The following is a 12,936-nucleotide window of genomic DNA, read 5'->3' as shown; positions in this document are numbered from 1 at the left end:
ATCACAACTGAACATTCATATATATAGCCTATTGCATTATTTGAAAATTGACAGCGCTGTACATAGTGTCATTCAATGCACAAGCACGTAATTTCAAACGATTTTGGTCGACAGCGAAATACATTATCAATATCTTATTATCAATTGTCAATATACTCTCTCCCTTCTTCTCCTTACTTTCCTGTCTGTCTTCACTATATCTGGGACTGCCCCACTCAGAAATATCCGTTCGTTATATCGTTGATTCTGGTGGGGGATGGTTTGAAGGGCTTGTTGGAGGCATCCTTTGTGTGGTGATCGGAAACGATCAGAAAGAGATCATTGAGAATAAGATGACCCTCCCCCATGCATCAACCATCAATTGTCAGGATTCATCTGTGATAAACAATTGCCTACTAAACCAAGTCTTGCATGGCATTGTTGCATCCTCTCAAATACAGTGCATAGGCCTGTAGTGACTTTCCATCTTCAGCCTTTATGCTTGGCCAGTTCAAGGCTTTTTCCATGTAGGCACTGGTTATCTTGATTTCATTTCCAAAGTTATTTTCAAGTAGCTTCTTAGCTTCAGCATAGCCTCTGTCTGGTTGCATATGCATGCAGCTACGCACCAAGTCTCGTGACTGTCCAGTGGTGTACTGTTCCAGGAAATAAAGCCTGTCTGGATTGCTACTTGTCTTGTCCTACAATGTTCAAAAGCACGCATAAAGGGTAGGAAATTCATTGGGTCTCCATCAAATGTATTCATTTCCCTCACAGGAAGTAAAGCAAGTTTCTGCTGAGTAAGAAGGATATCAGCGATGTCATGTTTTTGCTCTACATTGGACATGGTGTCTTGATTGATAAGATTATCCATTGTTGACTGATTATTCATTGTTGACATTTGATCATGTTCTCTTTTACTGTGCAATGTGTTAGTAGGCTTTGGATGCTGCCTTTGAATAACAACCTTTTGAAGTGGGGTTTTAGGCACTGTTCCTATATTAGCATATTCAACCGGTGATTGTTCAAGATTCATAGACACAGATTGTACCTTTTGCATATCATCATAATAGGCATTCGTGTCATCATGTTCTTTACACATTACATAACCAAGATTTATTTTGCAATCACAACAATGTCAACACAATCACAACAGAATCTTATTTAATCCAATCAGGTTGTATATATAATCTATATATATAATCTATATATTGGTTTCAATATACCTCCATAGCAGTCTACAGTCTAATTTAGCTATATCTATAATTACATTATGAGAACATCAGTATTTTTACGCCTTTGGTTGTATTGTCTGAACGAACATTGATTGGGAGACATACTGTACAGTTTATAATTTTCATAACTGTCTGCACATATACATATCTTATTTTGATTGTTATTGTAGCCTATATATAAACACAAATATCAGTCTTATGCACTCATTCAGCACTGAAGCCTGAATTTGAGCACAGTGTGTGCCCCCTTGCTACCTCTGCTGATATAAAAGAGAATTGCAGGCTTGGAGAAAAAGATGGCAGCCACAAATACACAGACACACACAGAAATACTGCTAAAACGCTTTATACTAACTCGATTTTGAAAATGTAAAAATGCTGTGTGGTAGAACGCACATATCTAGGAAAAGTCATGAAAGGAGGGTCCTGAAATGTGATCGAGTGCAAAGGTAGAATTTTTTTTGTACTCACTGGTGCTGTTTAACACCTCACGGCTGTTCTAGTGTTAAATGAAAATGCATGTTAGTTTTAGTCACACTTAGTCAATTTTATCCTTCTTAGTTTTAGTCTAGTTTTTGTCAACGAAAACTCATAACATTTTAGTCTAGTTTACATCAACGGAATTCATAACATTTTAGTCTAGTTTTAGTCACATTTAATAGTCCATCTTATAGCGACATTCAACTCATTTCCTTCCCTTCTTCCTGCGTTGTCTACAACAGCGTAATAGTCCAGTACCTGAGTTGTTTATTCAATTCTACTTTCTGCTTGAGTGTGTTGTTGACAGTCGTTCATGTCCTTCACTAAACGTTTAGCTTTGTCATTTGATACGCCGCCTAAGACTCCTGTCTCTCGGCACTACAATATACAGTATATAATAAGTCTAACAGCAACATTTGATTTCACTGTTTATGTAACATTCTTACCTTAGCTGGATATCTAGCTAGCCTCTCTCTCCCATCGATGCAATGCTGCTGTGTTGTCCTCGGTTAGGGTTAGGTTTGTCGTGTTCTTCCCAGCTATTTTGAAGCCACATCGTTTCTCTTCAGCTATTACGGCGCATTGTGTTTTATGTTCTGTTGCGTTGTAATTAAAGTGTGTCCATATATCTATTATTTTCTTTCTTCCAGTACCAAATACCAATACCAACTGCTTGCGCTTGAACTTAAGCCATCGTTTAGCCGTTTGCTTTGGGGCACTTCTTGTTTGAATGAGTGCGCGTGTCTGGGCATGAATGAATGAGTGAATGAGGATGGATAGACCAGCTACAACCAAGAATGCACTGCACTCGAAAAGATAATTCATTAAAAATGTGAATGTCCGTTAGTCTACCACAAACATTTTAGTCTCGTCTTAGTCTCGTCAACGACAGTCCAAATAGTTTAGTCACAGTTTTTATTTTCAAAGATCAATTTCGTCACGTCAACGTCTTCATCATGGGAAAAAAGTTCGTTAACGCATATTTTTCGTCAACATTTTCATTAAAGAAATGAACACTGGTGTGCGTGTGTGCGTTCTCTCTGCTACCACATGTTCTGTGGTGTAACCAGGGGCGCCGCTAGGGGGTGGTAAGTTAGGACGATTCTAAGGGCCCAGCACTGACAGGGGCCCATGAGAATCTTTAAAAAATATATATATATATTATATTTATAAATAATATTATTATTATTATTATTATTATTATTATTATCATAAGGACGTTAATGTAGCCGAATTCAAATTATAATTCTATGTATTAAAAAAAGTCACAAAAGAAACAAACTGGAGTTTTGTTTCTCTATGTTTAACAAAATTGAGCCTTATTATTTACCCCTCTCTTTATTCACTGCATGGTTCAGTCCACCGGCGCGAGCTGCTAGACGAGAGGAACGTTACCGCAAATATTCTGACAAGGTTTCCATGACCAACATGTCCTGCTGTAGTATGTGTGTGGGACAGATGGAGGACAGCCAGATTGGAAATGCATCAAATGTGCTTGTGCGTGCGTGGACGATGTCGTGAAAGGCAAAGCCAAAGTCAGGGTCTCAAAAGAGAAAAGTAAAAAAAATCACTAAAAACAGTGGTTTAGGGATCTAATCACTGCGTGGATGATCTAGTTAGCTCGCTATAGCTAATTAACATTAACTTCAAGTATAGTTAACTTACAGTGCACTGTCAGTATCATTTCAGTTAAATGTATGAGATGAGTGAAATGTTGGTCCAAATATACTGTAGGTTATTAGAGCTCAGTGAATTTGTATCCAGCAGCTATGCACTCTTGCTATAGCTAGCTAGTATAATGTTCCATGCTAATCACGTCATGCACAGATGCACCTCCCAGGTGAAGGAGAAGGAGGTGAGCGGTAGGAGTTTGGGGTTAACAAACAGATTTTGAATATTTTAATGTATGCTGCATTACCATGCAAGCATTGAATACAACTTTAGCTAATATTCATATTTAGTTAATAGTTCTTCCAGTAATTGCAATAACATTGACCACTGGCATCTTAATAATATTGTTAGCTAGCTAGATAACATTTAAGTTAGCTAATCTGGTGTAATGTATGTATTATTATGTTAATACTATTATAGGACATATTATGAATTATGAACCTATGGATACTCCATGCCAGGGCCCTCTTCAAGCAAGGCAGCCAGAGAGGAGAGCAGAGGTGGGGGGGTAGTGGTGGTCTAGTAGTGGATAGTGAGTTGGACTTGTGATCGGAAGGTTGTGAGTTCAAATCCCCCGCCTGAAACCACACCACTACTAGTGTGCCCTTGAGTAAGGCACTTAGCCCTCAGTTACTCCAGGGGGAATGTCCCTGTAATTCGTAATTGTTTGGATTAAAAGCGTCTGCTAAATGGCAAAATTAATTAAAATTTTAAAAATTAAGAGGTAAAGAGGCAGAAGAAGAAGAGCAAGAAGTAACAAAGGACAATGACAGCAGCACAGCAAGTTGGCTTCATCACTAGATTTCAAGGATCTTATTAAAGATTTTGCTACTAAGAAGGCCCAGCGTTTAGCTTTGATTTGATTTGATCTCTTTACTCCTATCTTGAATCGTTGTGCATTAGGCTAGATATAGTTTTTAGCTCTCCAGGTATACTATTCCACAGTACTGCCGCAGTGTAAAAATAAAAATCTTCCCATTTCACATTCAATTTCGCTGGCACCATGTCTGTGTTGCTCCCTCTTGTATAAGACACGTTTGTCTTTGTGTGAAACAAGCAAAGCTGAGTCAGTAAATATCTCTCTGCTGTAATTCTTCATTGATCTAATCCTGACAGTATTATGGCCAACTGATCTTTACAAGATCTACATTTATTTAGACACAATACCACCCCATTAAAATTATATTTTTTACTTTTTGTGTGATTTATACTTTTATAATTGGGTTCCAATCTTCATTTAATTATACTTTTGTCCTTGTGTTGTTCATGTCTTAATTTAATAAGTTAAAGAATGTTGAGATTTGTTGAATTGTTGATTCCTGTATTAACTGTAATTTTAAATTACATTTACAAAAGATGTCCATCATTGGATTTCTTGCAGTGCATCAATAGTTCATCAACTTCAACTGGGTTTAGGTTGATGGGTGGTTTAGGTGGGGGGGCCCAAAATGATATTCTGTCATGGGGCCCAGAATCTCTAGCGGCGCCCCTGGGTGTAACAGTATATGAAGATATAAATCATATGTGTATTTTTGTTCTTTTAATCCACCAAGAGGTTTAAGAACTGGGCTGGATCTGAGAACCTGATTGGTTGATCCCTGATGTAGAATTGACACAACATTGACATCACGACCTCTCCTCCCGTTCCCAGGAGCTGCCTAAGTATCTCCGTGGTTACCATAAATGTTCTCGCGAGGAGGTGTTCCAGCTGGGAGCGCTCATCTACCGTGTCAAGTTCGAGGACGACAAGTCCCATTTCCCCACCATTCCCAAGATGCTTCGGGAGCTGGTTCCGCAGGACCTGATTCGCCAGCTCTCCCCTGACGACTGGAAACGGGTGAGGCCAAGGCCCCAAACCATCATGTTGTTGTGGATTTAACACTACAACAGCCGTGCCTATTTCACCTACTAGTAGAGCCGCTTTTTAGAATGTAAATCTGCTATCTACACACAGAGATCACTAGAGGGCGCTTCTTTTTTTAGCCTGCCTCCTACACAGAAAAACTGCAAAACAGCTTTCTACTATCTTATCCTGAAGTGATTTAGAAAATGTAAGGATACTGGGTGGTAGAACGCACATATCTAGGAAAAGTCATGGAAGGAGGGTCCTGAAATTTGGTCGAGTGCAAAGGTAGAATTTTTTACTCACAGGGGACCCCTGTTTTATTCACAGGGGTCACCCCTCACGGCTCTTCTAGTGTTAATTGATTCTTAGTAGATTGAGTAGTAATTATAAAAGCACAGAGAGCTCGAGTCAAATGGCTTAATGAGGCCTTTTATTAATTAAAGTTACATGAGATCAGAGTCAAAAAGCCCCCCTGTGAGGAGGGACACATATGTATAGAAGGTTGCCTCCCTTATGAGGTCACTAATCTTGTTAACCAATCGTATAGATCTGCGCCACTAGTTATTGCGCAACAACACTCAGAGACTCACCCTCAATCTCCACTTTTAAATCCCACCTCAAAACCTACCTGTTCTCCCACGCATACAACCTCCCCTACCCCTAACCATCTCCCCTAACCCTGCCACCCCCCTTGCTATTGTTACTGTGTTCCCCGTTCGTCAACTCTGTGTTCTATGTGCTCATGTTATCTGTTGCTTGTTGTTTCTGTGCTTTCTGTTTTTCCCATTATATAATATTGTCAGCGTCTTTGAGCCTCGGAAAAGCGCTATATAAATACAATGAATTATTATTATTATTATTATTATTATTATTATTATTATTATTAAGCTAATGGCACTGTCCACAGGAAGGAAAGGGAGGATGGCCTCCATTATGCTAGTGTATCTCTAATTGACCCCATATAAAACACATTCTTCAACAATATATTCTCTATGGAGATTTGATTAAGATCATGTCAGTTTTTTCTGGACCTTACAGGCCATTACTTGACTATGTCTTGCTCATTTTGTTGCTCCCAGTCTGTCGTAGCGTATTTCAACAAGCAGGCCGGTAAGTCGAGAGAAGAGTCCAAACTCCAGTTCCTCAAGATCATCTTCAAATGGCCCACGTTCGGATCCGCCTTCTTCGAAGTGAAGGTAACGACATGGCTACAGTGAATGATATGATTCTTGTATGTCTAGTTTGGGCTCTTATGCCGATTAACTAGCGTCAAGGGTGGTCAGGAAAACCTGCTGGAAACGTTTAACCACAGATGATATCCTCTCTCTCCTCAGCAAACCACTGAACCCAACTTCCCAGAGATCCTTTTGATCGCCATCAACAAGCATGGAGTCAGCCTGATCGACCCAAAGACCAAGGTGTGTGTGTGTGTGTGTGTGTGTCTGTGTATGTGTGTGTGTTGAATTCCATAGTATAATTCCACTATATAATAGTGAATGTGTGCATTTGGTAGAGAGAGTCTGTCCATGTATTTATGGTATGTATGTGTGTGATCCACCTTTCACCTCCCTCTCTCTTTCTGTGTGTGTGTGCTCGCTCGCGTTCGTGTACGCGCGCGTGCGTGTGTGTGTGTGTGTGTGTGTGTGTGTACAGGACATCCTGACCACCCACCCATTCACTAAGATCTCTAACTGGAGCAGTGGAAACACCTACTTCCACATCACCATCGGCAACCTTGTGAGAGGTAGCAAGCTGCTGTGTGAGACCTCCCTGGTGAGTGACATAGTCATACAAAAAGTGACAATAGCACAAGTGCAATAATGTCAGATGTCTTCTGATCAAGGGGAGGGGGGGAGGGGGGGTTAGTATAGAGCCCACGTTTTTTGGGGGGGGTTGTGGAGGAGGTTGAAGTATTCTGTGGCCTGTGGATAGAAACGGTTCTGGAGCCTCTCGGACCTGGTCTGGATGCTCCAATACCTTTTGGCCAGAAGGTAGCAGAGAGAACTGGGGGGAGGGGGGGAGGGGGGAGGGGAGGGCGGGGGTTCCTGATGATATTCCCAGCCTTCTGCCCGAGATTTCCTGAGGTGTTTTCACCACTGGCGCTTCTTCATTGACCAGACCAGGACGGTACAGGACGGCACGCATTTGTATCTTACCCGTACCGTATTTTCAGAAACGCTTCTCCAATATACACAACAGACCCGGAGCGAGTCGAGACCGTCCCCACGTCTGTTCACTAGCTACATTACTTAGCTTATACTTCACTGCGGGGTTTGACAGAAACATCGTAACATACAGTGGGGCAAAAAAGTATTTAGTCAGCCACCAATTGTGCAAGTTCTTCCACTTAAAAAGATGAGAGAGGCCTGTAATTTTCATCATAGGTACACTTCAACTATGAGAGACAAAAATGAGAAAAAAGAATCCAGAAAATCACATTGTCTGATTTTTAAAGAATTTATTTGCAAATTATGGTGGAAAATAAGTATTTGGTCAATAACAAAAGTTCATCTCAATACTTTGTTATATACCCTTTGTTGGCAATGACAGAGGTCAAACGTTTTCTGTAAGTCTTCACAAGGTTTTCACACACTGTTGCTGGTATTTTGGCCCATTCCTCCATGCAGATCTCCTCTAGAGCAGTGATGTTTTGGGGCTGTCGCTGGGCAACACAGACTTTCAACTCCCTCCAAAGATTTTCTATGGGGTTGAGATCTGGAGACTGGCTAGGCCACTCCAGGACCTTGAAATGCTTCTTTGAAATGGTTTCATCTGACCATATGACATTCTCCCAATCCTCTTCTGGATCATCCAAATGCTCTCTAGCAAACTTCAGACGGGCCTGGACATGTACTGGCTTAAGCAGGGGGACACTTCTGGCACTGCAGGATTTGAGTCCCTGGCGGCGTAGTGTGTTACTGATGGCAGCCTTTGTTACTTTGGTCCCAGCTCTCTGCAGGTCATTCACTAGGTCATTCACCGTGTGGTTCTGGGATTTTTGCTCACCGTTCTTGTGATCATTTTGACCCCACGGGGTGAGATCTTGCGTGGAGCCCCAGATCGAGGGAGATTATCAGTGGTCTTGTATGTCTTCCATTTTCTAATAATTGTTCCCACAGTTGATTTCTTCACACCAAGCTGCTTACCTTTTGCAGATTCAGTCTTCCCAGCCTGGTGCAGGTCTACAATTTTGTTTCTGGTGTCCTTTGACAGCTCTTTGGTCTTGGCCATAGTGGAGTTTGGAGTGTGACTGTTTGAGGTTGTGGACAGGTGTCTTTTATAACGAGTTCAAACAGGTGCCATTAATACAGGTAACGAGTGGAGGACAGAGGAGCCTCTTAAAGAAGAAGTTACAGGTCTGTTAGGGCTTTCACACCGGCAAAGAACCGTGCCGGTTCGCGTTCGCGTTCGGAAACCTCTGAACGTTGGTGCTGTCTGGCGAACGAGCCCGCGTTCATACCAGTGTAACCTGAACCATCCGCGTTATCAACGCTGGGTGATGAAGGGGCGGGATAAACAAACATTTCACAACTAGATGGCAGCTACTTCACTGGAAATGAAGATAATATCTTCCACTACAGTATCTGAAATAAACACTATTTTCTATGAAACAAAACAAAAGACACTTTCTACACGCGTTCTTTTACTAATCAGCTGCTCCGTTACTGGAATAGAAATGGCTTACGAAATTCGCGTTCGCGCATGTCCGCGCGCGTGTGCGTGTGTGTGTTTGCTGAGCATGTGAGGAAGATAGAGAGAATAATGACACTTTTGATATTGTTTTGGATCACTAATGATTAGATTTAGATTAGATTACATTTGGTCTACTTCCTCCTTGCTGGTCTCTGCAGCCTAGAATATGACACACCCTCTGACGACGTCACGGTTCGCGTTTTTGGTTCACTTGAGAACCACTATTTTTTGGTGCCCGCTGCGAACCAACTTTTCAGGTTCCGAACCAATTGAGCTTCGGTCTGAACGCGCCGGCCGGTTCCAGACTTGGTTTGCGAACGCGAACCGGCACGGTTCTTTGCCGGTGTGAAAGCCCTATGAGAGAGCCAGAAATCTTGCTTGTTTGTAGGCGACCAAATACTTATTTTACAGAGGAATTTACCAATTTACTACAATGTGATTTCCTGGATTCTTTCTCCCCATTCTGTCTCTCATAGTTGAAGTGTACCTATGATGAACATTACAGGCCTCTCATCTTTTTTAGTGGGAGAACCTGCACAATTGGTGGCTGACTAAATACTTTTTTGCCCCACTGTAATTGCTAAACAAGTTGTAAAATGATTTGGGGGGCCAATATCTTTAGCTAGCTAAAGTAACTAGCTTACTATATTATTATTGTGGTCTTAGCAGTTGGTAAAATAACTGAAGAACCTTATGGTCAAGGGCTTCTCTCTGTGGTGCGTCTGTAGAGGTTTGGGGGATCTGGGGGGTCCATATTGAGGCAAGTTTTACCCAGATTCTACCAACACATCGATGTAAATACGTGTGCAGGAAGTATTCTCGACCACTGCCACACCCCCCCTATGTCATGCCTACAACCCCCCCCCCCCCCTCCATTCCCTGTTTGAGAAATCGGACCACTCTTCTATCCTGCTCCTGTCCGCCTACAAGCACAATGTGAAGCCAGGGTTCCCGTATTCCCGCCCAATTGGGCTACTTAGGATCACACTGGGCGGCTTTTAGACTGTGGTTAGATCTGGAAAACAATCCTATCTGGCAACACTGACTGGTGGTCCAGTGGTCCATTTTGAAAATGTAAGGGTACTGGGTGGTAGAACGCACATATCTAGGAAAAGTCATGAAAGGAGGGTCCTGACAGGGGTCAAATTACCCCACCCATGGCTGTTCTAGTGTTAACTGAAACAGATGTAGTATTAACCAGTGGTGTGTTGAACGCCATTACTGTCCCATAAGCACCTGTGTCTTTTGTTGTGTTGTGCTGTCGACAGGGCTACAAGATGGACGACCTTCTGACCTCCTACATCAGCCAGATGCTGACCACCATGAGTAAGCAACGCACTGGGAGGGGCCATAGCAAGTGAACTTCCTATTGGCAGGAAGCCGTAGAGCTCATTCGATTACTGCGCCCTGTCGGCCAGCCCTGCAGCTGGGGAGGGACTTTTAATCACCAGCTGTGGAGGATGAGTCGCAGCCCTTCCACTAGCTCTGCGGAGTCAGAGTTCCCCAGCGAAAACCGTAGCAACGACCCCGACGACGACCCCTCCAGTGAGGACGACTATCTGTAAGGCCCCCACCCCTTATTGGTGATTGACAGCTTCGAGTTTATCATAATGATCAGTACTCTTACTGATGCTGTAAACTAACAGGATAGAACATTTAGTTACTGGGTAGAAGAACTGTAAAAAGATGTAATATGTTGTTCTAATATTGTTATGAGTTGACATGCTCTTAGCTAAATGGATAATACCCTGCTAAGGTTTTTTGTTCAAAACTTCAGCCTTAAAATGATTTATACTGTGGCTTCTACTCTGCCTACACAGAAGTAAAATGAGTTTGTGTGTTTGTGTCAGGAAGCATCCGTAGCTACTGTAATACAGGTCAACAGTTTTCCTTTTTCTTGTTTCAAGTGGCACTAAAAGTGTCCGTTTAGTAATACAAGGTGGTAGACCGAATTTTCTCTACCAAACCCTCTCAAAGGCTTACACATCTCTGCTGGAAATCAGTATACTCTTAAGAACCATGTTACCCAGAAGACCATGAGCCAGAGACACTGGAGTTTGTTTTGGTATTATTCTTGTGTTTTTGGAGTGTTGTCACATAGTTAGCTGGGGTTTTACTACAGTACAGACAGTTTACTACAGTAAACTACAGTAAGCCTCGAGTGGTCTGCATGATATGTAGGAGTTTTACTAGACAAGGTCATAGATGTATACTACAGTTCTTTGAATGATAGTCTTAAATTCACTGATGGCCTTTATTACACTAACTTAAACCCTAAACCAACGTACACCAGTTCAGCTGAAATGGAAACATGGAATGTTTATGAGCTCTGCATGTATGCATTGATTCTTCATGTTTGTACTGTTTTGGGGGAGGGCGAAACCACTAAGGTAAGGTGTTTGTTTTCTATTCACATGCTATTGTATTGTTATGCACAGAGAGCCTGATGCTTAACTCTCTGGTTTGTTTTTGTTGAATTGTTTTGGTACTTGGTTTTATATGTTATGACTACTTTATGTCTTAATGACAATGTAGCGAAACTGAGATGTGTATGAAGAGACTATACAGTGTAGAGCTAATAGTTTACTACACAAACCCTGAAATCGTAGAATATCCTCCGCTCACCTTTACTTTAACAACAACGAAATAGGTTTTACAAAAAGGGTTCAAGATGTCTAGCTGGGGTGTGTTTACAGGCTAGGGGACACCCTAATCAATGTTCTAATGGACCTATCGCTAAGCCACGCCCCAAAATAGAAATTGTCCAATTATATCACAGCAAAAGTCACAACAGGCAGAAAACTCGGACAAACAACTCGGTAATATCTGATGGTGGAAAGCTTCTAGACTAAATATTCTTGTCATCTTTTAAAAAAAACATGCCTATTACTTGCTGTGGGAAATCAGGAATCAGAAATTTGCCAACTCCCGCCATTGTAAGTCAGTGAATGTCATTCAGTCACGGTCGGTCAGTCAGTCACTGTTTGTCTGAGTTTTCAAAGGGGCCGTGGCTTAGAGACAGGTCCATTACACAGTACGTAAAGACAACCTGTATTGTCAACGCTGTTGTCGTTCAGATAGTTTGAAGATGATTTTGTATTTGAAGTGTTCATGTTACAGAACGAGTGAACGTCGTCGGCCCCTCCTCGGTTATGATTTTTGTAAAAAGAATAAATAAATGTCTGTCTGTAAATGTTTCACTGGTGCTGTTCTCTTTTGTTGTGTATTTTGGATATAAAACTGGACCAACACACCAAGTATGTGTGTTGTGTGGTGAAAACCTAGTCTCACCAATACTGTAAACAATACAGCCGACACATTCCTCTGAGGACTTTAATATCAGATGATAGTAGCATCTACAGTCAGACAGTAGTTACATGGTCAACCTGCAGTGAAGACCAGACATTCTACATAGCCGTTGTCATAGCAACAATGACATTGGAGTGTTTCACCCCCATGGATTGTTGTGAAATACAGTTTTGAATTAATAAATGGATTGCATTTATAATAGTTCCTTTCACTAGGTCTCAAAGTGCTCTACGTTGAATGGATAACCTAGTGAATTCACCATCAAAGCATAGTACTATCCAACACCTTTTTTGCATACATTATGGCAGACACCAACGTATACCCTATAACACATACCCCCACATCACATGCTCAGTCATAAGCATTAAGGTTGACATGACAGCAATGTCACATCTCTAGTGACTTCAAGGAGATATGGAAGGACGGGTGCATTTCTAAGTATTCAAACAAGGCCTTGGTTTGTCTTAAAACAAGAAAACACCTCTTGGCATGCAGCCAAGCCATTTCTCTCATCTACCTGAGCAGGAAACTGTATAAGGTGTTGTTTTGATTTGACATAAAGAAGCAAGACAGGGCTATATTCCACAACTGAGAGAAGATTTCGGCACAGAACTTAAATATATTGTTAATGCATTTTTTTTCTGGCCTGCTGGCTCTTAAGAGCATTTTGGTCTGTTTTCGTTTGTTTTCTTTGAATCCCAGTAAACAAAGAGTCCAAAAGAC

The 12,936-nt window shown here is 41.6% G+C and overlaps 1 protein-coding gene across 1 annotated transcript in view; it reads left to right on the top strand.

The window, feature by feature from the left end:
- myo7aa (myosin VIIAa) overlaps window positions 1-10,265 on the top strand; it is a gene marked incomplete at both ends in the record, with an annotated part of 49,986 nt that extends 39,721 nt beyond the window's left edge. Inside the window, 5 exon segments of the mRNA XM_080543654.1 lie at window positions 5,017-5,202; window positions 6,291-6,407; window positions 6,546-6,629; window positions 6,865-6,984; window positions 10,173-10,265. Of these exon segments, the coding sequence (XP_080399780.1) occupies window positions 5,017-5,202; window positions 6,291-6,407; window positions 6,546-6,629; window positions 6,865-6,984; window positions 10,173-10,265 (600 nt within the window).
- Window positions 10,266-12,936: the final 2,671 nt, after the last annotated feature.

The sequence above is a fragment of the Nansenia antarctica genome (genome assembly GCF_963989245.1).
Source record: "Nansenia antarctica genome assembly, chromosome: 12".
NCBI lineage: Eukaryota > Metazoa > Chordata > Actinopteri > Argentiniformes > Microstomatidae > Nansenia > Nansenia antarctica.
Note: the sequence above shows the minus strand (reverse complement) of the source record. Positions and strands in the feature narration are given on the sequence as shown.